Genomic DNA, 26,648 nt, shown 5'->3' on the forward strand with positions numbered 1-26,648 from the left:
CTGGGGGGTGCCAGAAAATAGGCAAAGCTATGAAGATGAGAGTCAGATCAGAGTCAGGGTCAATAGGATGGGGTATAATCAGACACTTAGAGGAGGTGGAATGGGGAGCAGAAAGGGTGATGTCAAGATACCCGGATATGCAGAGGGTGGTTGTTCAGCTCCTGACGTTTAGGTGGGAGACTGCCAGAGCCAGAGCCTTGGTTACCAGGAAGATTGGGACTGGGCACCGAGGACTCCAGGACAGCCTCCCAACGCAGTGCCAGCAATAGACGACGAGGATGGCGAAAAGCTGACAGGTGAAATATGCGCTCTGGTTCATTGGCATTTTCGCTCGTGTCACTGTCCAGGTAGCGAATCAACAGGTGCCCACGGCGGGACAGTTGTCGCAGCCATTGCCAGGGCAGCTGTGGCCCAGCAGGCGCATGAGGTCTCCAAGGCCGAGGTAGGCGTCCAGCCCAAAGAGCATGGGCCACTGCTGCACAGCGGCTGGAGGTGCATGGGGTCTCACCCTTCAGCTGCTGCAATAAGCAGTCAAGGTCGCGCTGCAGTATGCTCACCAGCTGCCTCAGTTCCAGCACCTCTGTCTCTAAGAAGCCCTCCAGAGGCCGGTGGGCAGTGGGCCCCAGCACCGCCCAGGGGGTGACACACTGGCCTGGTCGAGCACGGTTGGTTAGCAAAGCCTGAAGTGCCACCAGCCTCTTCTTGGCTTGCACCAAGCGTTGCCGAAGTCGCCTTTCTTTACGCTGGGCGCTTCCTCCGCCAGCTGAAGGAACCCATGTGGGTGAACACTGCTGCAACGCATTCAGGAGAGCACGACTCTGGCATCTCAACAGCCAGGACTTGGGCCCTTCATTCAGTCCACAAACACGAGGTTCAGCTGGTGTGGGCAGTAGATGCATCCGGGCCTTGCACTCTGTCATGGCATCTAGCTTCCCAAGCTCTTGGAATTGGAGGTGAGAAACAAAATAGATTGTCCCCACCAGAGCCAAGGAAGTAGGCCTTCCTCTGACCCAATAATTACCAACATTGCCCTTTCATACCTTCATTGGTACGGATATTATCCACACTCCTGTGAGGACTGCAGTACAATGCACTTTTCCCCATCCTAGGGTGGACAGCTTACCTGGGCTAGGCATCAGAGTGGCCAGCAGATGCTGAGGTGTGTGTGGCTGGACCCAGCTTATGCTCCTGGGATTCAGACAGGCTCGTGTCAGGCTAATCAGGGCCTCTCTGTCCTCTGGGTCCTCCAAAGAACCTCCATAGAAAACTGAAGCTGTAGATGAAATCAGAACTTCAGTCCTTCCAGTTTCTATCACCCCTCAAAACAAAATTGTGTGTTTATCTATCACCTGTGTCCTGGCCTTCAGACTTCCACACCACCCTTTTCCAGGTCTTCTGGGGGCCAATCACCATATGGAGGACAGGAGGAGAACCTCACCAGCCAGGTCTAGCAAGGCAGCACTGGGGTTACTGAGACTGGCCCACAGATGCTCTTGGATCTGAAGAACGTTGGTCAAGGTTACTTGACTCCTGGGTAGGGGTACAGAGAGCATAGTTTTAATAACAATATACTGAGGACTCTCACATCTTTTCTTCAGTGCAAACCTCTCTCCTGAGCTCTAGACTTATGAGGACTCACTAGACATTACTACTTTACACCCCAATACAACTTGCTTTCTATTGCAATAATCATTTCCCCTATAAAACCTATTCCACCTCTTGCCCTAATAAGAGGTATTGCCAGCAACCCAGTTGTCTAAGAAGTCTAGGAGTCATCCTTATTCTTCACCATATATTTATTCTTGACCTCTATTCTGACGACCACCCATATCCTTACCACCCATATCATGATCTTTTCCTTAGATCCTCCTTAAAAGGTGTTCTTTTCTCCAGGCCCACCCCCTCTGTCTATTCTTCACATTGCAGCCTGGGTGATGCTTTTGACAGATAGAATCAAGTTTCCTCTCCTATTTAATGCTCCCCCCCCCCCCCGCCGCCCCAGCTTCCTGATGTCTGCAGAATGACCCGAGGCCCCTTGCCATGGCCCTAAAAGCCCTTCTTTGTGATGAGCTTCACTTTTCTCTACTCCATCCCCATCATGTCCACCTCAGCTGCACTGAAGTCTTTCCCTCTGCTTCAAAAAGCCCTGTTTCTATCTAACTAGCTTTTGCTTTTAAGGCTCAGTTCAAAGTGAGATTGCAAACAAAGTCCTTGGAGAAGACTTCCTTGCCTTCCCCTTGCCTTCACTCTTTGGAGGTTCCAAAGATCAGTTTTCTCATCCAAGCATATGGAAAGTACTCAGTGTTTGCTGGGTGACTGAATAGGGCTGGTGGATCCCTCACCAGCGCCCCCTGTGTGCTTGCAGCTTTATCCCATAGAGCTGTCTGTGTAGTAGGAGACCATGCAGGAGGAACAAAGGTAGTGTCTGGGTGAGGGGTTGCCTGCAGAGTCCTTGCTGGGAATCCACACTGTCGATCAAGATACGGCCCAGTTCTAAGGACTGGTCCCAGAAAACAGTCATGGAGTGATGGGTCAGCACCCCTGTAGAGGAAGCAGAGTCCTGAGTCAGTACAGTACAATCACTCTCCATCCTTAGGACTTGATAGCTCATAAAGGGATGCTTCTCACCTGGCAAGGAAGCACTGGCCTCAGTAGATACAATCAGCCAAAGACGGAAATCTCTGTGGACAGTAGACACATTCTTGCTTTCTTGTTCGGCTAACAGTTCCGAGTCTGAGGCCACTAAGTTTAGATAAGGGGCTGGAATAAATCCTCAGGTAATAAATAGACTGACCCACAAGTCCACAGGTCATCTTCAAGACTGGAGCAACAGGAATCAGACACAAGGCCAAAGGGATAGGCTTACACTTGGGAGATCAGCCATGAAGCCTTAGAATTCAAGCTCAGGACAAAGTGTAGGGGAGGATCCTCGAAACCATCCTGAAGCAGTACACTTACCCTTGGCTTCATCCAGCAGTCCCAACAAGGGCTGTAGCAGTTCTCTTGGCCAATGGGGCATCAAATGACAATTATCCAGCACCAGCCAGTGCCCCTGGAGCATAGCCTGGCGTAGAGTGTTGACTATAGTTGAGACAGGATCCCAGTCTTCAGAACCTAGTGCTATCACATGCAGGTGCTTCTGTGTCTAGAAACCATTAGAAAGGTGACAGAGTAAGTCAAAGTGATCTTGGGGTGACTTGATAGACTCAGAGTTATGCCACAATAACCCTAAAGTACCTGTGTTAAAAAGACCTATAAGGATGCTGGGACAGGGCCCCCACACTCCATCCCAGCCCATAGAAGCCCACTCACTCTGGGTCAAGTGACTAGATTCAAACCTTTTCATGGTTGGCAGCTAGTTTCCGGATGACAGTCATAGGATGCAAGGTGGCTGTAGGGTGGCCAGGTGGTGGCAGCACGATCAGGATGGGCTGAGTAGCTTGACTGTGTTCAAAGATCATGGTAGGGGCACCCAGGTCTTCATCTAGGGGCCGACCTAGTAGGCTGGTGGTGAGGTCTGCTAGGATACCTGCCAGGCAATCTGGTCGCAGTACACGCCACAGAATCAGCTTCTGGAGGAGGCTAAGTGGCTCAGAATTAGGACCAGGTGCAGGACCCAGCACGGTGGATGATAGTGACAAGTAATCCTGCCACACAATGGAGTGGCCTGCCAGGGATGCACGAAGCCCAGCAAATGGGGACAGCAGCTCCAATGCCCCACATTCTTGCCAGGCTCTTAAGCCTAGCCAGGCTGGCCTAACCACACCAGGGATCTGTGTGTTATGGCCTGTGCTGGGAGAGGCTGACAGTCCAGGCCACAGTGCCAACCTCTCTAGCTTTGGTGTCTTCTTTGTCACTTGCAGCAGGGCCAAAGCACCCAAGGCACCCACCAAAGGTGCTTGGGTCAAGCCTAGGGCAGCCAAGGTGCTGCTCAGCAACTGGCGGGTCAGATGTATTTTCAGCTGCAGCATATGGCTGGCCAAGTCCTCTCCATGATAGCTATCATGTGGTTTCATGCTGTCTAGAGCCCGCCTGGTGACTGCCAACCACTTCTCTAAATTCATAAAGAAAAATGGCAGCAGGTTCTCTAGTGGACTTAGGGCCTTTACCACAGCCATTCCATGACAAGCTACCTGCCGGTAAGGTGCCCACAGTGCCATCTCCTCCAGCTTCTGCTCTTCTATCTCTTCCCTTTGAGCATTCAGTTGACATATCTTTGCCTGAGTTCTCACCATTTCTCTCATAAACTTGGACGGTTTCTTACGCTTTGGGTTCTGAAGTTGCAATATCACCAGCAACCGTTCCTGCATATGGTAATCTGTTTGATGGATCTGGACCTTTGTGATGGTCCCCAAACATCATCTCTAGCTCTATACTTAAACCCTTCCAATGTTTATCCCACCCCACAGATTGGGCCCCCAAGTACCTCAGCAGCCTCCACAGCTTCATAGGTATCCACTGCTCTGACTTTGAGGTCCTGCCAGCGGGTCTCAAGCTCTGGACGCTCTCTGCACAAGATTTCATGCAGCATCTGTTCTTCTAGTATTTCCATGTTCAGACCCAGATCCAGAACATTCAACCCTTTCAGCAATTTACGACCTAGTACTTGGGGTCACATGGAAAATGTAAACTTACCCATGTCAGAGTCAAGGGTAGAGTAGACAGAGAATTTGGCTCTCCATTGCAGTTCTGAGCCTGCTCTGGGCCTAGTTGAATGAAGACCTCTTAGGGATGATTCTGGGGGCCTAGTATGTCCACAAAGCTATGCTAGTAACCTACCCTCTGGTCTCACCTCGTTCCAAAGCATGGATAGGAAGGGTAGTGCTCAGATAGAGACAGAAGCCAGGTTGCACATGGGGTGGACTCAGATTCTCCCTCAATAGCAGCCCATGAAGTTCTTGGCACCCTAGGCTCAGCTCCATATTAGTCAAGAGCACAGGCAGGCCTATGAGGGAAGTAAGAACAACTATCCACACTGCCAGCACCCATGCCACCCAGTCCCTGCACAAGATGTGTTTCTCATCAGCTCTCTCTTGGCTGATAAGAGAGCTCAATCTAGATTCTTCAATATGGTAGGATGTAGGATCAAAGCTAAGGTCAGATTGGGGTATGAAAAGATTGTGGGGGCCACAGAATTAGGGAAGAAAATGGGGGTTGTGGTTCTCACCATTGGCAGCTGCCTCCAGGAGCTGAGGCCCCAACTCTGGGTCAGCACCTGAGAGCACAGTAAGGAGAGGTGGAGACTGAGTCTCAGATGATGGACTTGAGTTAGAACTCTCTGTTTCACTCTTTTCTTTCTCTGTTTCTTGCTCTTCCTTCTCTTTCTCCTCACTCTTGTTTTCCTCTGTTTTCTGTTCTTTTGTTTGGTTATTGGCCTCATTTCTATCTTCATCATCGTCATCATCACCTTCATCTTCCGTTTCATCCTCACTGTCTTGGTTTGTCACACGGTGCTTTGCTGGCATGAAAAGATACAAAAGAGTGTTTCTTAGAGGAGAAGCTTGTTTTCTAAGTTCTAGTTACCCAGGAGAGGGTTCATGAGTGGAGGTCTAGAGCAAGACAGTTTAGGAAAGCTGCTTAAGATCTATGGTTCAGTTTTCCCATCTGAAAAAATTGAGTTGATATTAGTGATAACCCCATAGGGTTGCTCTGGATATTAATTGTGATGATGTACAGTATGGACCAGCACACGGCAAACAGTAAATGCTGGTTTTCGTTATTACTTTAAAATTCCAAGGAAGGAGCTAGTCATCTCTGAAATTGACTCCATTTCTTCCCTTTCTGTGGGTTGATTAGAAGAGTCAATACTCACCCCCATCTTTTTTTAAACATAAATTATTCTGGCAGTAACAACTAAAAGAAATGTCCTCCCTGATAGGGAAATTGGTGCCTGAAGCAGTGGCTTACAAGTGAAGGGCTATAAACTATTGCACTGGAAAAGTCATGACTGGGGTACTGGAAACCACAAAAGGTGGTGTGGGTACAGCCTTCCCAATCCCTTTTCTCCTGCAAGAAGAGATAAGCACGTGTTTTCTTTCTAGGTTCTCTTACAAGTGGATGCTGCCTAGGCCTACAGTTTGTTGCATTGATTATAACAAATTACTGCAAATTCAGCAGTTTAAGCCACCATTTATTATCTCTAAGTACTGAAGGCTAGTGGTCCAGCACAACATGGCTAGATTCTCTGCTCAGCCACACACTGGGCTTAGATGAAGGTCTTCTCATCTAGGGCTGGAGGCCCTTCATGTTTAGTGGATTATTTGTTGTTTGGTTGTTTTTTTTAAGATAGGATTTCACTGTGTTTCCCAAACTGTCCCCAAACTGTTGGGATCAAGCCATCCTCATGTTGTGGCTTATTGAGTACCTGAGCGCATAGGTGTGTACCACTGAGCCTGGCTCTGACTGGGTTTTCACAGGATCTATTTCCTTCCTACAGCTGATCTGTAAGCCCCATGCATCTCCAAGCCAGCAACTGTCTGTTGAATGTCCCTGACCTTCTAATCTCTGTGTTTCCTTTTCTCCTTTCTGCTCTGAAGGGCTCATGATTAGCTTGAGCTTCACCAAGATAATTCAGAATGATAGCTCTCTTAAGGCACATTGATTAGTAACCTTGGTGCATCTGAAATTTTCTTATCCTGAATATTATAGGAATCATACCAGAAGGCAAAGGTCAGGGCTGTAGAAGTAGCTTGGTAGTACAATGCTTCCCTAGCATTTGAAAAAAGAAAATCATGGGGACCAAAATTCTGCCCAGCACTCCTGACAGGAGACATAGATTGCCAGCAGCAACTTTGACATGATACCTGAGTGGTAGACATCTTGCAACTGTGATGTATGGATTAGTTTCTAGGATGACCATAGCAAGTTCCCACAAACTTAATGACTTAAACTACTGTTCTCTCCGTTGTGGAGGCCAGATGTCTGAAATCAAAGTGCCAGCAAAGCTTCATCCCCTCCAAAGGCTCAAGAGGGGATCTGTCTTTGCCCTTTCCATCCTCTGGTGAGTGCAATTTTAGGTATTCCTCAGCTGTGGCTCCATAACTGCCTCCTTCATATGGTCTTCCTGACTGTATATGTGTCCTCTGTCTCTTAAAAGATGACTGTTGCAGGACTTAGGCCTCACTCATTTAAGGAGCAGAATGATCTCATTTCAAGGTCCTGAAGTTCATTATTTCTATAAAGACCTCTGTTCATATAAGGCAACAGTTTTCCTCTCATCTATTCAACTCCCCAAATCTTTCTTTTACAAATGGATTCATTTCCTTCTCCTAGGAACTCTATTCAGATGGATCCCTGATTCAAACATAGCCAATAAAAATATTTTCCAAGAATTTCTCAATGTTGCATGAATTTGGGTAATAAATATTACCCAAAATTGTAAGCTTTATTTGTTAGCAAGATTTACCATGTTGTTGAGTACAGCAGAGAAGTGGGAAATCAGGGCCATTGTAACATGAGCTAAAACCAATCAGACAAAAACAGTAAATGAAAACGAATTTATTAATATAGTTCAGGCTGGTAAAATAGGGTATGTGTTAGCCACAAAAACTCAGTATCTCTACCATGAAAAGGCAGACCATAGGAAGTTGAGAGTGTTGGGGAGCTTTTATCCCATGTCATTAATCCATGCCTACCTCTGCTCTCTTTGGAAGGTGGTGCAAACCACTTGTTCTGTTTCAGGGGTAGCGGATTCAACCAGATGAGGGCCTGGTTGCTGGGGTCAAGCAGCAGAGGCCAACGGCAGCTGTTGTAGTAGATGTGGCTTTGTAGTAGCAGGCCTAACAAGCGGGCTGACTTCGCTTGGGGCTTCCGGTCTCGATCCCACTGGTGCTGTTCAGATTCACAGCTCAGCAATTTCATAATCCTGAAGGGAGTACATGTGGGCACAAGAGGATCCTTTGGTGGCACCCTAGCAGGTTTCTGCTTCAGTGCCTGTGCCACATCATCTGGCTCCAGCGCTTCCTCAAAGCCCTGACACAGAGACAGCCACTTTTCCAACAGTTCTTGGCGCCGCTCTGGTGGAAAGGGACCCAGGTAGACAATGGCAGCTGAGCACAAGAGGGCATCTCCAAACACAGTCTTGCAATGATCCTTCAACTTCTGGTGTGGAGAGGGAACCAAAGCATGAATAGTCAGTGAGGTAGAGAGGTATGTGGAAGGGTGGACAGAAGGTTACCCGAGGGGAACAAGACAATTTGCAGAGGAAAATATGGAGAAGGGCATGGAAGGACAGAGGAAGCAAGGCGCATACATGGTGGGATGTAAAATGAACAGAGAGAGAGACATCTGGGAAGGGCTTGTTACCTGGAGCTGTTGGGTCCACATGTGCATGGGTGTGAGCAGTGCAGATTTCATGGGCCATTTGTGATACTTTCCACATTGTGCCTGATTGAGGGTCTCCATGATGAGGCTATAAAAGGCGTGGGCATCTTCTAGCTTCTTAGTCAGAGACAAAGTTTGCTGTAGCAGATCATGGGCCTGAAACTGGAACTGGCCTAGGCGGGCCTGCTCCCGAGCCAATGTTGCCTCCACCTGCCGCAGTAGCAGGCCAGTGGGCAATCCCCGGCGCTGTGCCATCCCATAGCGCAGAACAGCCGAGAGCCAGACTGCCAGGTTTGCTGCAGGGATGCTTACTGACCTCAAGGCTGCATCACGCATACCTGGAGCTTTCAGAGCTTGGTTTAACTTTATCAGCTCTGAGTCAGTCAGCTTCTCTTTGGGGAAGAATACCAGCTCCTGGGAGGACATGTGTTAAGGGGAGAAGAGAAGACATAGGTGCTCTTTACCTTGACTCAATAGGCTAATCTTGCCCAATTCTCCCTTTATGTGACCCCTCTCCTTTTATGGTACCTTATTTTTCCTACCTGATAAAAATCCTCAGTACATAACAGCTGCTTGGCATTGGCCCAGCCTGTCTCATGGTGGAACAGGTCACACAATGCATCCGTCACCTGGACTACAGATTCTGGTGGGGCTCGATAGCTTCTTAACTCCTCAAAGTCAGCCACCTGCAGCTTGCTCAAAGGACCTAGAAATGCCTTGCCCATCTAAATGAAGACAGATGTATGCTGCAGAGATCCTGTGATGTTCTGCTCATTCTTCGAGATGCTTCCAAGAGGACTCATCTCTCTTAAGGCTCCTCATGAGGGTTCATTCCCAAGCTGCCCTGTAACCTTGGCCTCCATGCCAAGAGCCCTATTAGTCACCCCATTCTGTCCACCGAGTGTCCTATGAGTGGTTGTCCTCTCCCCAGCAGAGCTGGTAGCAGGAAGAGCCTACCTGTTCCAGGAAAGCCTCCTGTTGAGCCTGTAGGGTACATTGCTGCCTGACCAGATTCTCAATGAGGCTCTCCTGGTGTTGACATTCTGCCATCTTCTGCTTGTATAGCTGCTTGACTTGATCGAGCTGGCTTTGATACATACCAATGTTCTGTGAACAGAGGTCCAGACCTTGCAGCTCCATTCCCTGGACTTTAGACCAACCCCACAGAGATATCATGAACATGATAGGGTGACCTAGTCAAACTCCCAGTAGGCCATAGCAGAGCTTCTGCTCTGGTCTGTGACTTATACATCCAGTAGCAGAAACCTTAAGTGTATGTGTGAGGGGAGTGCTTTTCCTGCCATCTTATTGCCATACAAGTAACTCCAAAGCTTGTGTAATTGTTCTGCTACATCTCTTCTCTTCCTGACTTCTTAGCAACAGTTGTCAGAGAGCACTGCCCCTGCCTCTGGAAGCTTTCTCCTCCCCTGGCCTTCATGACATTGGATCTCTCTGTCTCTTCTTTAGTGATCCCTAAACTATTTCCTTAATAAAAGCTTTCAGGCCCCCATTTCTTCTCATCTTACACTTCTGCACATCCTCTAATATCATGGTCTTGATCGATTGTATTGTGTGGGGTAGTGTTTTCCTATACCATATCATTACTCTAAAAACTCAAATCTTGGGGGCTGGAGAGGTGGCTCAGTGGTTAAGAGCACTGGTTGTTCTTCCAGAGGTCCTGAGTTCAATTCCCAGCAACCACATGGTGGCACACAACCATCTGTAATGAGATGGTTGTGTGCCCTCTTCTGGCCTGCAAGCATGCATGTAGGCAGAACACTGTATACATAATAAATAAATAAATAAATAAATAAATCTTTAAAAAAAAACCCTCAAATCTCTCTATAGCCACATTCCTTCCCCAGCTTTGCACTTAAGCCTCTCATAGGCTTCTCCAACTCTAAATGTCCCTAAAATGAATGTGTTCATGACTCCTTAGTTGTCTTGCAATCTTACTCCTCTCTCTCATATTACTCACAGAAGATACCTTGTTTGCTACTCTTGGCTCCATCTCTTTTATTTCCTCAAACCTAGCTCATTCTTTGTAGATCTTCCCATTATACCTCTTGAATGTTTCTTATTTCTATCCCCATTCCCAATGCCCATTGACACTCTAGAGTCTCTCCTGAGCTGCACACTACTTTTCTAACTGGGTACCTTGGTTCCTGCCCTTATTCCCTTCCTCCAATCATTCACCACACTGCATCCTAATTGGTTTTCTTTAACTGAATCTCATTGTTTTTGTGTCTTAACATTCACCTTCTTGGCTACTCATATTTCTAGGCTCATTGTTTTATTTCCCTGAGCACCATACTCTCCAGCCTTTCCTGACTTTGAGTTCCTCTAGTGTGGTGAATGTTCTCTAGTCTATGTGTCTTCACTCACACTGATGCTTCAATCCAGATGTTCTTCTTCTCCACCTCCCTTTATACCCGTCCAAATATTACCTCAGAAAATACCTTTGTTGTACTTCATTGTTGTTTACTTTTTGTTTGGTTTTTTTTCAAGACAGGGTTTCTCTGTGTAGTTCTGGAGCCTTTCCTGGAACTCACTCTGTAGCCCAGGCTGGCCTCAGACTCACAGAGATCTGCCTGCCTCTGCCTCCCAAGTGCTGAGATTAAAGGCATGTGCCACCACTGCCTGGCTGTTGTTTACATTTTAAAGGAATGTTTTTTAACATCCACCTCATTCTATACATGTTGTGCTATATACTGAGACTGCCTCTTCCTTCTCCTCTCTTTCCTTCCCTTCCCTCTGGAAAACTCTTCTTGGTATATCTTAGGACACTCTGGACTTTCTCTGTCATAATATGAATAACTGTTTAAAATTGCCTAGACAAGTCTAAACTATGTCCATTAGCCTCTTTGGATTTCTGTTTTCTCATTAGTAAATCAGAAAGGGACAGTTGCTTCCTGTGCAAGTAATGTATTATCTTTTTATCTACCCACCAATCTATCCATCTATTTAGATGTAGATATAAACACAAATACAGACATAAATTTTGAGGGCCTGGGCAAAAGTTATAGAGTTCAATTAATTTTGTTGGTAATACCAATGAATAAATGGACTAATTGAGTATGAGAAAGGGAAAAACTGGAGGAGACCAGAATGATTCTGGGGATTTGGCTTAGATGATTAAGGGAATAGTAGTGACATTTCTTGGGGGTGGGAAACACTAGATGGATGCTTTATTAGGACCATTTAGTGAATGACCAAGGGATCTAATCGAATGACCCCTGAGATGTATGAAAATCTCTTAGCTATATTTGGAGCTTCCTATATTATGGTGTGATATAAGGAACCAAGGAATAGCAGGACTCCTCAATCAGATCAATAATTCATGGTATTAATTATCTTGAGAAAATGTAGGACCCAAGGCAAGACACTAGAACTTAGGAAAGGTAAGAACGGAGACCCCTATTTACTTTGAACTTTCTACCACACCCATTCCCCATTTTGAAACTCATCTGAGTCTTGAGGTTGAACCTGGTCATCATAGGTTGACCAGGATAGGAAGAGGGCACCAGCACTTGAGAACTCCAGGGCCACAATTTACACAGAACACTGTGGAAATTATGTAACATAAGTAAATAACCCTGCTCACACTGGTGTGAAGAGAAGTTACAAGGCCTGAAAGCTTACTAGAAAGTTTAGCAGATCATCTAATTGAGAATGGGACACTAATTCACTTCTCAGTAGCCAGTCCTGAACCTTTTTCAAAGACTTATATGACAGACATTAAAACAAAGTGCTATTTCAAAAGCCATTGTATTAAAAACAAAACTTCTGGCTAGTTTGTAAAAACACCTCAAATGTAGTATTTGGCTGGGGAAGGAGTAAAAACTCCCACCCCACTAGTTTTAGCAAGATATGAGAGGTTTATTTATTCAGAATGATTGGCTCTGCATAGCAATGAAAAAAGATTAGAGTTTGGGCCAGAAAGGAACTGCATTTGGGGTAACATTCAAGTGGAAAGAGGAGGGCTGATGAGCAAGTGGAACAAATATTGAAAGAAGTGGAGGGAAGGAGATGGTTCTGGAAAATATACAGCAGCAGAGGCTAACTAAAGAAATTCAGGACACCAATGTCTAGTATATGATTTTAATATGATTCTGGGATTGGAAAAAGAGGTGAGTCCCTGAGCTCCTGGCTGGACAGCTCAGTTATCTAGTCCCTAGACTCCAGGTCACATACTGTGCCCCTCCCCCACCCATTGCAGCCCCAGAGACTAGACACCAGCATCCTCCCTCCCCCTTGCCAACTATCCCCCTTGGCACCAGCGACCAGTGGACCCACAGGCCCCACCTGCACCGATTGGAAGAAGAGGGACTCCCAGAGGCATAGGCTCCACCTGCACTGATTGGAGAAAGAGATGAGTAGATGGCAGTGTAAGAATACACTCAACAACATAAAGAACAATATGGCACTACCAGAAACTTGTGGTTCTATAACAGCAAGACCTGAATATCCCAACACAGAGGAAGCAGAAGAAAATGACCTTAAAAAGAACTTTATGAAGATGATAGAAGCCCTTAAAGAGGAAATGAAAAATTCCCTTAAAGAAGTGGAGGAAAAGACAAACAAAAAATTGGAAGAAATCAATAAATCCCTTATCCAATCAAATGGACCAAGAAAGCTAAGGGAAAAAAAAACAAACAAGTGAAGGAAACAGTTCAAGACTTGAAAATTGAAATAGAGGCAATAAGAAAACACAAACTGAGGGAACTCAGGAAAAGAAAAAGCTGAGTAAATGAACAGGAACTACAGAGCAAGCATAACCAACAGAATACAAGAGATGGAAGAGAGAATCTCAGGCATCGAAGATACAATAAAGGAAATAGATTCATTGGTCAAAGTATGTTAAATTCAACAAACTCATAACACAAAAAAATCCAGGAAATCTGGGACATTATGAAAAGACCAAACCTAAGAATAATAGGGATAGAAGAAGGAGAATTCCAGCTCAAAGGCATAGAAAATATATTCAACAAAAACATAGATGAAAACTTTCCCAACCTAAAAAAGGACATGCCTATGAAGGGACAAGAAGCTTACAGAACACCAAATAGACTGGACAAAAAAAAAAAGTCCCCTTGTAGCCAGAAGGTTTCTCTGGTCCTGCTGGGCCCTACAGTCAGGATGAATGTCTCCTGCCCACATCCCTTAGCCGCTTGGTTCCCAGTAAACACACAGAGGCTTATGTTATTTACAAATTATATGGCCTATGGCAGGCTTCTTGCTAGCTAGCTATTATATCTTCAATTAACCCATTTCTATTAATCTATGTTTTGCCATGTATTCCATGGCTTTACTGGTCTGCTGGCATGTTGTTCCTTCGGCTGTGGCTGGCGTCTCTCTAGACTCCGCCTTTCTCCTTCCTGTCTCTCTCAAATTTTCTGCCTGCCTCTAAGCTGCCTTGCCATAGGCCAAAGCAGCTTATTTATTAACCAGTGGGGATAACATATATTCATAGCATACAGAAAGACATCCCCCAGCAGTTCCCTTGCCACATAATAATCAAAACACTAAACATACAGAATAAAGGAAGAATATTAAGAGCAGCAAAGGAATAAGGCCAAGTAACATATAAAGGCAGACCTATCAGAATCACACCTGACTTCTCAATGGGAACTCTGAAAGCCAGAAGGTCCTGGACAGACATTCTGCAGACACTAAGAGACCACGGATGCCAGCCCAGACTACTATACCCAATATTCAATCACCATAGATGGACAGAACAAGATATTCCGTGACAAAACCAGATTTAAACAATACCTACCCACAATCCAGCCCTACAAAAAGTATTAGAGATAAGAGGTAGATTATTGAATCTACTCTGAAAAAAAATAGAAATGATAGAATAAAGGGTAGATTATTGAATCTACTCTGAAAAGGAAAAAGAGAGGATATAGACATGATACAGATAAAAAGGTAGATTATTGAATTTACTTTTAAAAGACAACTACTAGTTTTAAATATTTTACATTGGATTGGTTTTTTGTATATTATATACAAATTATATATATTGATGCAAATTTGAGATTGGTTTTGTTAGAAAATACTGTATGTATATTTCTAACCTATACAGTTCATTTAACAATGTAATGCAATTTGCTAATCCTTGAATGTTATATTTACCAACTATTAGGATATAAAGAAATGAAAGTAGTTAGACATTACAATTGAACTTGTAGTCATATTAGGTATGTTTTCAGGGTCAAGCAGAGATATATTTTAGATAGACAGGTCATCTTCAAACCCTTCAGAGATCTACAGAATATGGCATTTAAAATGTTTTAATAACAGATTTTTTTTTCTTTGTTTATGACTATGAGACATGTCTGCTCCTGGCAGCACCAATCTATTTCAGAGAAGATAAGGGCATTGAAGAAACTGCATATGGAGTTAACTTTCACTGTGGCAAAAGTTAGCCACTGGGCAAGAAAGTGCCCTTGCATCAACTGCTGACAGTATGCTATCCAAAATGGACAAATAGGACACAAAACAAAGGAATCCCAACCGATCCTTGCCAAGACAAGTGTGGTTGTAGCTTTGGCAACAGGCGTTCTCTGAGGCCAGGACAATATGGCACCATTGCTGAAGTGGCTTTGCAATCCAGAAAAGGTACAGTGCCCCTTTCTTCAAAGGCAGCTGATCAAGCAGTGGATGGATGGCTCCTGGTGTGCAGTGGAACAGTAATTCTTGGAGGAGTAACTAGGCTGACAGAGTCTGGCCTCTCAATGGTAGACTGGTATTTAATAAAAGAGATGAAGCCACCCACAGACGGAGAAGAATGGGATGCAGAGAATGGGATGCCAAGATGAAGCCACCACAGGCCAAGAAGAATGGGCAGGTGAGTTCCAAAAACACCAGCAATTTCCAGAATTTTAAATCTTGAATCATGACATGACACTGGCAGAATTCAAGTTTATCTGGTACATGGAATACACGCACTAAATGTGGGGCCGAGCTGTAGGCCTTGCATACATCCTGCTTCACAAATGAGTCTGTCAGATATGCTAAGCCTGTAGGCTAAAGATGATGCCCCAACGTTGCAGAGAAATCTCAGGTGACTGTCCAGGCAGCTGGCTGTTTCTGTCATAACGTATTTTTTAGAAGTCACTTGCTTGCACTTCCTGTTTTACTAGGTAATATTATTTCCTTCTCGGGTCTCTGAGGGAGTTGAAGATTAGACAGTTATAGTTACAGTTTTCCTTGGTAAGAAATTCAGAAAAGAAACTCACTAAGAGGTGTTAAGTGTATAAGTTTGAAAGACGTTATAAGATGGTTTTCTGTTGGTAATGCAAGATAGGATAGAAAGTAAATTAGGTATATTTTTTGACTTACCAAAATAGGATGGAAAATGGAATATTTCCTCTGAATTTGTCAAATGCAAATGGACTAGACATTGTTGATGTATTTATTGCTTGTATATATTGTATATAGTTATTGTACTTATTGTATGTAGTTTTTCTTATATTAGTTATAACTTTTTTATTTTTTGAATTTTTATTAGACACAAAAAATGGAAATGTGGTGATATTTTATTTGTGCTGAAATGTGGTGATATTTTATTTGTGCTTTAAATAAAGTTTGCCTGGAGATCAGAGGAAACATCAAGCTATTTTAAGTAAACAAAGAAGTCGGGCAGTGGTAGCACATGCCCTTAATCCTATCACTTAGCAGGCAGGACCTCTGTGTGTTTAAGGCCACACTAGGGAACAGAGTCAAGCGTGGTGACACAGGCCTGTAATCCCAATACCAACCATAGAGTTCTGGAGGCCTGTACAGACAGGAAGTGACAGAATTGGCCAGGAAGGGGAAGTGATGTATCTAGACAGAGAGCAAATCAGATGGCAGAACAGCAAAGCATATATGCCTGAGGAGACAGCAAGTAGCTCTCTTTGGAAGCTGCGGAGTTGGTGAGGTAAGGTTGGCTGGTGGCTTTCCCTATTTCCCTGATATCGCTAAGGCTTTCACCCCTGTATTTGGCTCTGTGCTTTTTATTTATTAAGGCCATTTAGAAATTGGTCTACAGTATTAGAAGGAAAATTCCAACCCAAGGAAGTTAGCTGCACCCACAAAACCACAGGCAATAGATAACCTCACACCAGCAAATCCCAAAGAAGAGAAACACACACATACTGCCACCAACAAACATAAACCCAAAAATAACAGGAATTAACAATCACTGGTCATTAACATCTCTTAATATCAATGGACTCAATTTGCCTAAAAAAAGACATAGACTAACAGAATGGGTACAAAAACAGGATCCATCCTGCTCCTGCACACAAGAAACACACCTTGACATCAAAGATAGACATTACCTTAGAGTAAAGGGTTGGGAAAAGATTATCCAATCAAATGGACCTAAGAAACAAGCTGGTGTAGCTATCTAACAAAGTAGACTTCAAACCAAAATTAATCAAAAGAGACAGAGACAGACATTTCATATTCATCACAGGATCAAGATGAAGTCTCAATTCTGAACATCTATGCCCCAAATACAAGGGCACCTACATTTGTAAAAGAAACATTTCTAAAGCTTAAATTGCACATCAAATCCCACACACTAATAGTGGAGACTTCAACATCCCACTCTCAGCACTGGACAGGTCTGCCAGACAGAAACTTAACAAGGAAATAAGGGAATTAGCAGATGTTATGACTCAAATGGACTTAATAGACATCTATAGAACATTTCACCCAAACACCAAAGAATATACCTTCTTCTTAGCACCCAATGGAACCATCTCTAAAATTGACCACCTAATCGGTGACAAAGCAAACATCAACAGATACAAAAAAAATTGGAGTAACCACGTGTCCCTTATTGGATCACCATGGCTTAAAGTTAGAATTCAACAACACCACAAATCACAGAAAGCCTACAATCTCATGGGAACTGAACAACGTTCAACTGAATCATCACTGGGTCAAGGAAAAAATAAAGAAATTAAAGACTTCATATAATTCAGTGAAAATGAGTGAACAACATATCCAAACTTATGGGACACTATGAAAGCAGTGCTAAGAGGAAAGTACATAGCACTAAGTGCCTACATAAAGAAAGTGGAGAAATCTCATACTAGTGAATTAACGACACACCTGAGAGCTCTAGAACAAAAAGAAGCAAACTCACCCAGGAGGATTAGAAAACAGGAAATAATCAAACTGAGGGCTGAAATCAATAAAATAGAAACAAAGAATCAATGAAACAAAGGGTTCTTTGAGAAAATCAACAAGATAGACAAACCCTTATCTAAACTAACCAAAGGCAGAGAAAGAATATCCAAATTAGCAAAATCAGAAATGAAGAGGGGGAGACAACAACAGACACTGAGGAAGTCCAGAGAATCATCAGGGCATACTTTGAAAATCTGTACTTCACAAAGCTGGAAAATTTAACAGAAATGGGCGGTTTTCTGGATAGGTATCACATACCCAAATTAAATCAAGATCAGATAAACAATTTAAACAGATCCATAACCCCTATGAAAATAGAAGCAGTCATCAAAAGTCTCCCAACCAAAAAAAAGTCCAGGGCCAGATGGTTTCAGTGAAGAATTCTACCAGAATTTCAAAGAAGAGCTAATATCAATACTCTTCAAATTGTTCTACACAATAGAAACAGAAGGAACATTGCCAAACTCTTTCTATGAAGCTACAGTTACCCTGATACCCAAACCACACAAAGACGCAACTAGGAAAGAGAAGTACAGACCAATCTCCCTCATGAACACTGATGCAAAAATACTTAATAAAATACTGGCAAACCAAACTAAAGAACACATAAAAAAAAAATCATCCACCATGATCAAATTAAGCAGGCTTCATCCCAGAGATGCAGTAATAGTTCAACATATGAAAATCTGTCAATGCAATCCACCATACAAACAAACTAAAAGAAAAAAAACACATGATCATCTCATTAGATGCTGAAAAAGCTTTCAACAAAATCCAACACCCCTTCATGATAAAGGTCTTGGAGAGATTGGGGATACAAGGAGCATACCTAAACATAATAAAGGCAATATACAGCAAACCAACAGCCAACATCAAACTAAATGGAGAGAAACTCAAAGCAATTACACTAAAATCAGGAACAAGACAAGGCTGTATACCCTCTCTATATCTATTCAATATAGTACTCTAAGTCCTAGCTATAGCAATAAGACAACAAAAGGAGATCAAGGGGATACAAATTGGAAAGGAAGAAGTCAAACTTTCACTATTTGCAGATGATATGATAGTATACATTAGTGACCCCCAAAATTCTACCAGGGAACTCCTACAGCTGATAAATACCTTCAGTAATGTGGCAGGATACAAGATTAACTCAAAAAAAAATCAGTAGCCCTCCTATATACAAATGATAAATGATAAAAAAGAAATCAGAGAAACATCACCCTTTACAATAGCCACAAATGATATAAAATATCTTGGGGTAACTCTAACCAATCAAGTTAAAGACCTGTATGACAAGAACTTTAAGTCTTTGAAGAGGATATCAGAAAATGGAAAAGATCTCCCATGCTCTTAGATAGGTAGGATCAACATTGTAAAAAAAAATGGCAAGCTTATCAAAAGCAGATTCAATGCAATCCTTATCAAAATCTCAACACAATTCTTCACAGACCTGGAAAGAATAATACTCAATTTCATATGGAAAAACAAACAAACAAAAAAACAGAATAGCCAAAACAATCCTGTACAATAAAGGAACTTCCGGAGGCATCACCATCCCTGACTTCAAGCTCTACTATAGAGCTATAGTAATAAAAACAGTTTGATATTGGCCTAAGAACAGACATGTGGATCAAGGGAATCTAATTGAAGACCCTGGCATTAATCCACACACCTGTGAACACCCAATTTTTGACAAAGAAGCCAAAATTGTACAATGGAAAAAAGAAAGCATCTTCAACAAATGGTACTGGCATAAACTGCATGGCGGCATGTAGAAGAATGTAAATAGATCCATATCTATCGCCATGCACAAAACTCAAGTCCAAATAGGTCAAAAACATCAACATATATCCGATAGAAGAGAAAGTGGGAAGTAGCCTTGAACACATTGGCACAGGAAACCACTTCCTAAATATAACATCAGTAGCACAGACACTGAGAGCAACAATTAATAAATGGGACCTCTTGAAACTGAAAAGTTTCTGTAAGGCAAAGGACATGGTAAATAAGACAAAACAGCAGCCTACAGAATGGGAAAAGATCTTTGCCAACCCCACATCTGACAGAGGGGTGATCTCCAATTTATATAAAGAACTGAAGAAACTAGACATCAACAAACCAAATAATACAATTAAAAAATGGGGTACAGATCTAAACAGAGAATTATCAACAGAAGAATCTCAAATGGCCAAATGACATTTAAGGAATTGCTCAACATCCTTACCCATTAGGGAAATACAAATCAAAACAACTCTGAGATACCATCTTATACCTGTCCGAATGGCTAAGATCAAATACACTGAAGACAGCTTATGTTGGAGAGAATGTGGAGTAAGGGGAACACTCCTCCATGGCTGGTGGGAGTGCAATCTTGTACAGCCACTCTGGAAATCAGTATGGTAGTTTCTTAGAAAATTGGGAATTAATCAACCTCATGATCCAGCAATACCACTCTTGAGCATATACCGAAAGGATGCTCAACCATACCACAAGGACACTTGCTCAACCATGTTCATAGCAGCATTATTCATAATAGCCAGAACCTGGAAACAACTTAGATGTCCCTCAACCGAAGAATGGATAAAGAAAATTTGGTACATTTACAAAATGGAGTATTACTGAGCATTAAAAAAACAATGTCATCATGAAATTTGTAGGCAAATGCATGGAACTAGAAAAAAATCATCCTGAGTGAGGTAACCCAGACCCAGAAAGATAAACATGGTTTGTACTCATTCACAAGTGGATATTAGACACAAAGCAAAGGATAACCAGACTACAATCCACAACCCCAGAGAAGCTAGGTAAAAAGGAGGACCCTTAGAGGAACACACATGGATCATCCAGAAAGGGGAAATAATTAAGATCTCCTGGGTACAATAGGAGGGGATAGAGGGGAGGGGATGGGGGAATGGGATCATGAGGGATTGAGATGGCTGAGTTGGGGGAAGAATGGAGAGGGAGAGCAATGAAAGAGATATCTTGATAGAAGAAGCCATTATGGGGTTAGGGAGAAACCCAGTGCTAGGGAAATCCCCAGGAACCCATAAGGATGACCCTAGCTAAGACTCCTAGCTGTAGCATGAATCTTAACAGTTCTTATTAATAAGATCAAACCCGAGGCCAGTTATTGGGTAAATGCTGGAAGGTCAGAGTACCAGAACAAGCCACAGCTATCTCACCTGGCCAACTTCTCGGCTGGTCCTGTTTCCTCAGACTGGAAGCCTCTGAGTCCTCATCTCAATGGCTCTCAGCTGAACTGCTGCTCAAAGCCAGAATGCTTAACCAGTCAAATGCTTAACCAGGCAAATGCCTTTAGTTTCTGGTCCTCACGCCTTATAAACCTTTCTGCTTTCTATCACCACTCCCTGGGATTAAAGGCTGCTTTCTGGGATTAAAGGCGTGAGTCACCATGCCTGGCTGTTTCCAATGCGGCCTTGAACTCACAGAGATCCAGAGGGATTTCTGTCTCTGGAATGCTAGGATTAAAGGCGTGTGCTAACATTTTCTAGCCTAAGTATCGTGGCTTTTCTGTTCTCTAACCCCAGATAAGTTTATTAAGGTACACAATATTTTGGGGAACACAATACCATCACACCTAGCAATAGCAGAGAGGGTGCCTGAACTAGCATTCCCTTGTAATCAGATTGGTGACTACCGTAATTGTCATCATAGAACCTACATCCAGTAACTAATGGAAGCAGATGCAGAGACCCACAGCCAAGCACTGATCTGAGCTCCTGGAGTTCAGCTGAAGAGAGGGAGGATGGATTATAGGAGCAAGGGGGGGGGGGGGTCAAGATCGTGATGGGGAAAACCACAGAGCTGACCTGAGCTAGTGGGAGCTCAGGGACTCTGGACTCACAGCTGAGGAACCAGCATGGGACTGAACTAGGCCCTCTGAATGTGGGTGACAAGTTGTGTGGCTTGATCTGTTTGTGGGGCCCCTGGCAGTGGGACCAGGACTTATCCTGGTTACATGAACTGGCTTTTTGGAGCCCATCTCCTATGATGGGATACCTTTCAGCCTTGATGCAGTGGGGAGGGACTTGGTCTTGCCCCAACTTGGTATGCCAGCCTGTGTTTACTCCCCAAGGGAAGCCTTATCCCCTATGAGGAGTGGATGGGGGAGGGGGGAGATAGGAGAGAGGTGGGGGGAACAGGAGAAGGGGAGGGAGGGGTGTGGTGATATATTGTATACCCTAATAAAATTTGCCTGAAGATCAGAGAACAGAACAAACCACTAGATTAAACATAGATGCCAGGCAGAGGTGGCACACACTTTTAATCCTAGCAATCAGGATGCAGAGATCCATCTGGATCTCTGTGAGTTCAAAGCCACTCTGGACTACACGAGATTGATTCAGGCTAGGAAAGAAACAGAGCCAGGCAGTGGTGGCACACACCTTTAATCCTAGTACTTGGATATCACATGCCTTTAATACCAGCACTTGAGATCTCATGCCTTTGCTACCAGTATTTGGGAAGCACACACGCCTTTAATTCCAGCACTAGGAAAGAAGTAATATAGCTTTGTGGAGAAAGGTATATAAGGTGTGAGGCGACAGGAACTAAGGCTTTTTCAGCTGGAAGCTTTTTGACTGAGGACTCAGAAGCATTACATCAGATGATTCATGGAGTTGGCGAGGTGAGATGTGGCAGTGGCTTGTTCCTTTGTATCTCTATTTTTTTCAGCATTTACCCCAATATCTGACTCTGTTTTTTTTTTTTTATTGTAAGACCTATTAGATTTTGTACAACAGAGGGGGAACTGTGGTTGGTATGTAAAATGAAAAAAATTTAAATAAATAATAAATAAATATGATTCTGTTTCTTTACTATAGTGTATTTCCCCGTTTCCATTACTCATCCACATTTTCCCATTGTTCACCATAGCCTTATACATTTGGTGCTTTTTTGGAAGAAAGGTACAAACAAAGTGATATGGAGGGGGAAAGCAGATGACTGTCATGAACTCTACTGAAGAGGATAAGGAATCCAGAGATCTCAGGGGCATACCAAACTGTACTGAGTCAAGGCATTAAAGGCACCCAGGGGCAGACACTTGAGATTTCTGTATTAGAAATGTCAATCTAGCCGGGCGGTGGTGGCGCACGCCTTTAATCCCAGCACTCGGGAGGCAGAGCCAGGCGGATCTCTGTGAGTTCGAGGCCAGCCTGGTCTCCAAAGCGAGCTCCAGGAAAGGCGCAAAGCTACACAGAGAAACCCTGTCTCGAAAAACCAAAAAAAAAGAAAAAAAAAAGAAATGTCAATCTAGTCTGAGCTGTATCTTGGGAAACTTTGGGCCCTGGGCTCTCTAATGGAAGAGACATCAGGGATTAGAGAGATCCTCCAGGGAAAAGAAGACTAAAAGAACCAAGAACCAAGATTCACTTAGGCTGGTTCTGCCATGTCCCTCCCTTTTTGCTCTCTTGCTTTGACACAACCATGTAAATCTCACAGTCTTCTCCCTCTTTACCTTGTAGGAGCCCTTTAGCTCCTTTTCCAGGTCAGTTACCAGGTTAGTTTGGGTGCTTTGCCTCTCAACCAGCAGCCTTAGAGTCTTCAGGGCAGAGTGGATACTAGAAACACAATATACCAGTGAGTGGACTCAAGAGAGAGCAGACAGAAGCAAACTGCATGGATGGGATGCTTACCGCCGGGCCCTCATTCTCATCTTCAGGATCATCTGCTGCTGGAGCAGTAGGAACATATCCAAGAAGTCTAGGAATGTCTTGGGGGTGACAAGTGGCAATGCAGGGCACATGTGCTGATGGTAATAGGCAGATGAAAGATGGATGAGAGCCATGATTTTGGCCACATTGGGAATTAAGGTCTTGATATCTGGGCACTTCAAGGAGCCTGCAATGGATATAGTTTTGGTCTGGCCTTGTGATTGGAGGGGAATGAGAAAGGAAGGGAAGTAGAAAATATTAGTCAGAAAGCAAGGAGAGGGAGAAGAAGAGTGAGATATCAGATCAAGAGGATGCGAGAGACCACCCTGGGCAGTAACTCTCACTAGCTGGTTGGGATGAGTGGAAGGAACAAATGAAAAGTGGCTCACCATCATCAAGAGGTAAATTCTGAACATTCTCTAGGTGGGACTGGGCAATCCGGACCAGGGAAGCTTGGTCCCAGGGTTCATAGCGGTCAACACAGGCAGTGGCCAGTTGAAGGAGCCTCAGGAGAAGAGTGGAGGGCAGCTGCTTTTGGGCTTGGTCATCTCCCATCAAGAAGAACATATGCAAGTTGCTACACACTTGCTGATAGAACCTGTAAGTCAGAGACTCAGCTGTGATCTTCCTTTAGACCTATTTACACATCCAGACCCTTGTTCAACCCTGACCCTTTAGCCCACATCTTCAGAGTTCTCATGGCAGCCTATTGCTTTTTCTCATCTTTTTGGCCAGGAAAGAGTAAAAGCAGAGCTGACATAGACGGGTTCTGGGCCTTACCTATGCAATATTGTGTCCTTCTTAATGATAAGTTTGACCACAAGGTTCTCCTTGGGGAGATGTTCTTCGATGTTATCCAGATCTGCCTCTGTGTATTGATCAGGGAAGCTACCTGAGGTTGCCAGGGCCACCAGTCGGTGAAGGATAGCAACATTCACACTCTCAGGCACCAGAAGAGCCACTGGCTGGTTTAATATTCCAGCACACCAGCTGGCATCTCGGAGACATTGGAAGATAGCTTCTTCAGACTCAGATGGCAAATGAAAGAAGTGAGCCTGACATATGCTAGAAGCCAGGCTGATGGCTGTATGGCGCCCAGTACCCCGAGCCATTGAGAGCAGTAGGCCATGCTGCCTCGGCCTAGCCAGAACTCGGACCAGGCGAGCCACATGCTGGGTCATCATGTGGCACTGAGCAAGGTGGGGGTTCAGCTTCAGTCGAACAGCTGAGGCAGCCAACTGCTTTTCCAGGTTTTCCCACTGCCGTTCCAAGTACAAGTTGGTACTCTCAAAGTTAGATCCCAGTGTAAGTTCCAGACTGAACACCAGGTCTGAGGGCTTCTCCTGGGGATAGAGCAGCAACACAGGCAGCAACAAGGGTAAAATTAAGTCCATCTGGGATACCGCCTGCCACTCACTCTTGGGTGTTCCTGACTGGAGCTTACCACTAGGAGCCCTTATATCTTCCTCCTGCTCAGCCATCTGACTTACACTTTCGGTGTTCTCCTTGTTTACTGACCTTATGGAGAATGGTGCGACACTGCTATCACTGAGTAATGAGCCTGTTGTGGCCTGAATGCCATACGCATCCTCTTCGTCCTCTGATTCACTGTCACTGTTGCTTAAGTCCTCCCACTGGGCTATTTCTCCTTCAGATTCTACTTCTGGTACTTTCTCCTCCTCCACTTCCTCCTCATAGTCCTTGACCAAGGGCTGAGCCTCTGACCCACAACAGAAGACACTCTGAGCTACTTCTAGAAGCAGCTTAGCACAATGGGAACGTTCCTTTTCACTGTCCAGCCGGTCACAAAATGTTCTTTGTGCCTCATGTAACCAAAGACGCACCATGATGCGCATAGACATCATGATAGTCAGGCGAGTGCCACGCAGGCCAGACACCCGGCGCAGGTGCTCCTGCTGATGAAAAACATCTACAAAACTTCGTGAGCCCATTCTGGTAGGCAGCAGCTGCAGGCTTCCCAGAATGTGGCTCACAGAATGCAGGGAAAATCGGTAATGTGGGCGGAGAGGTGAAGGCATGAAGCAGTTGCACACAGCCTCCCAAGCCTCCACTGAAGCCCTGACAAGGGCTCTTGCCAAAGTTTGCTCCCGCTCCACAGAAGGGAAGCGCTCAAGCCAGGCTTGGATACTAGGTACGTGCCTGCTCAAAAGGGTGTCCTGGGTCATGTTGTCCAGGGCTAGCACTGTGAAGAGTCGGAATAGACGTGGACAAAGTGGGCGCTCAGAGTAGCCTGGTACGGTAGCAGTGGCAAGGAAGTTGACTGTAGGCTGCAGTGTCTGTAATTCTAAGGTGTTTCGGGCATAGATGGTGCCTTCCATTGCCTGACGCAGGGTCTCTAGCACTGGCTGGCAGCTTTTCTCTGGGTCTGTAAAACATTAAGACCAGCATTGAGGGCATGTGCAAGTCCACATGAAAGTATCCCAGTGTACCGCCCACCCCTGCTTCCTCTTTTTCCAGCACACAGAGTTCTAAAGGAATTCTGGGTATCTGACGTTTTGGCACTTAGTAACCTCTGAGCAAGTTGCTCTCTCTCCACACATTCCTAAATGAAGTGATGTCTTCTCTCTCCTCTCCTAGATCCTACCTATTCATTGCCTGAAGGGAATGAATATTGTAATAAGATTTGTAAGCTGAGATGGTTGGAAAATGAGTCAGATCTCAATTAGAAAGTGCAAATCAGCCAGGCGGTGGTGGCGCATGCCTTTAATCCTAGCACTCGGGAGGCAAAACCAAGTGGATTTCTGTGAGTTCAGGGCCAGCCTGGACTACAGAGCGAGATCTAGGACAGGCACCAAAACTACATAGAGAAACCCTGTCTTGAAAAAACAAAATAAAACAAAAAAAAAAAAAAAGAAAAAAGAAAAGAAAGTGCAAATCATCTCCATTAGAGAATGCAGTTATATCACACCTATGCTTTGATCCAGTCATGGTGGTACATACCTATTATCCCAGCACTTGGGAGATACAGACAGATGGATCAAGAGTTCAAGGCCACCTATAGCTACATAGTGGCTTCAGGGCCAACCTGGACTACATGAGAACCCACCCCATTTCCCCCCACACACACAAAATAAATAAATAAAAGACTAGGGAGATGACTCAGTGAGTATGAGTACTAGCCAAACAAGCCTGACAACTAGAATTCAATCCCTGGAACCCATGTAAAACAGCCAGGTGTATTTTTAATCCCAGCACACCTACTGAGAGATGGGAGGTAGGACCAGGAGAATTGCAGGGAAGCTGTGGGCCAGCTAGCCTGGAGTACACAGCACAGCAGTGGAGCAAGAGAGATCCTGCTGTTTCAGAAGGTGAAAGAGACCCAGTTCCTGAACGTTGTTCTTTGACCTCTACATACACACTGTGGCACAAGGTGCACCTGTACACACACCTGTACACACACACACACACACACACACACACACACACACACACACACGC

The 26,648-nt window shown here is 44.4% G+C and overlaps 1 protein-coding gene across 1 annotated transcript in view; it reads right to left on the reverse strand.

The window, feature by feature from the left end:
• Dnhd1 (dynein heavy chain domain 1) overlaps positions 1-26,648 on the reverse strand; it is an 88,823-nt gene that overhangs the window by 14,233 nt on the left and 47,942 nt on the right. Inside the window, exons 25-42 of the mRNA XM_052762393.1 lie at positions 23,970-25,575; positions 23,579-23,787; positions 23,172-23,376; positions 22,994-23,096; positions 9,280-9,429; positions 8,865-9,047; positions 8,305-8,736; positions 7,635-8,100; positions 5,168-5,458; positions 4,793-4,945; positions 4,427-4,605; positions 3,339-4,304; positions 2,959-3,145; positions 2,629-2,742; positions 2,343-2,541; positions 1,439-1,530; positions 1,124-1,273; positions 132-940 (exon numbers count right to left, since the gene is read on the reverse strand). Coding sequence (XP_052618353.1) covers positions 132-940; positions 1,124-1,273; positions 1,439-1,530; positions 2,343-2,541; positions 2,629-2,742; positions 2,959-3,145; positions 3,339-4,304; positions 4,427-4,605; positions 4,793-4,945; positions 5,168-5,458; positions 7,635-8,100; positions 8,305-8,736; positions 8,865-9,047; positions 9,280-9,429; positions 22,994-23,096; positions 23,172-23,376; positions 23,579-23,787; positions 23,970-25,575 — 6,494 coding nt within the window. The remainder of the gene's footprint in view (positions 1-131; positions 941-1,123; positions 1,274-1,438; positions 1,531-2,342; positions 2,542-2,628; positions 2,743-2,958; positions 3,146-3,338; positions 4,305-4,426; positions 4,606-4,792; positions 4,946-5,167; positions 5,459-7,634; positions 8,101-8,304; positions 8,737-8,864; positions 9,048-9,279; positions 9,430-22,993; positions 23,097-23,171; positions 23,377-23,578; positions 23,788-23,969; positions 25,576-26,648) is intronic.

This window comes from Peromyscus californicus, unplaced genomic scaffold (assembly GCF_007827085.1).
Source record: "Peromyscus californicus insignis strain IS unplaced genomic scaffold, ASM782708v3 Scaffold_4__1_contigs__length_199733344, whole genome shotgun sequence".
Lineage (NCBI taxonomy): Eukaryota > Metazoa > Chordata > Mammalia > Rodentia > Cricetidae > Peromyscus > Peromyscus californicus.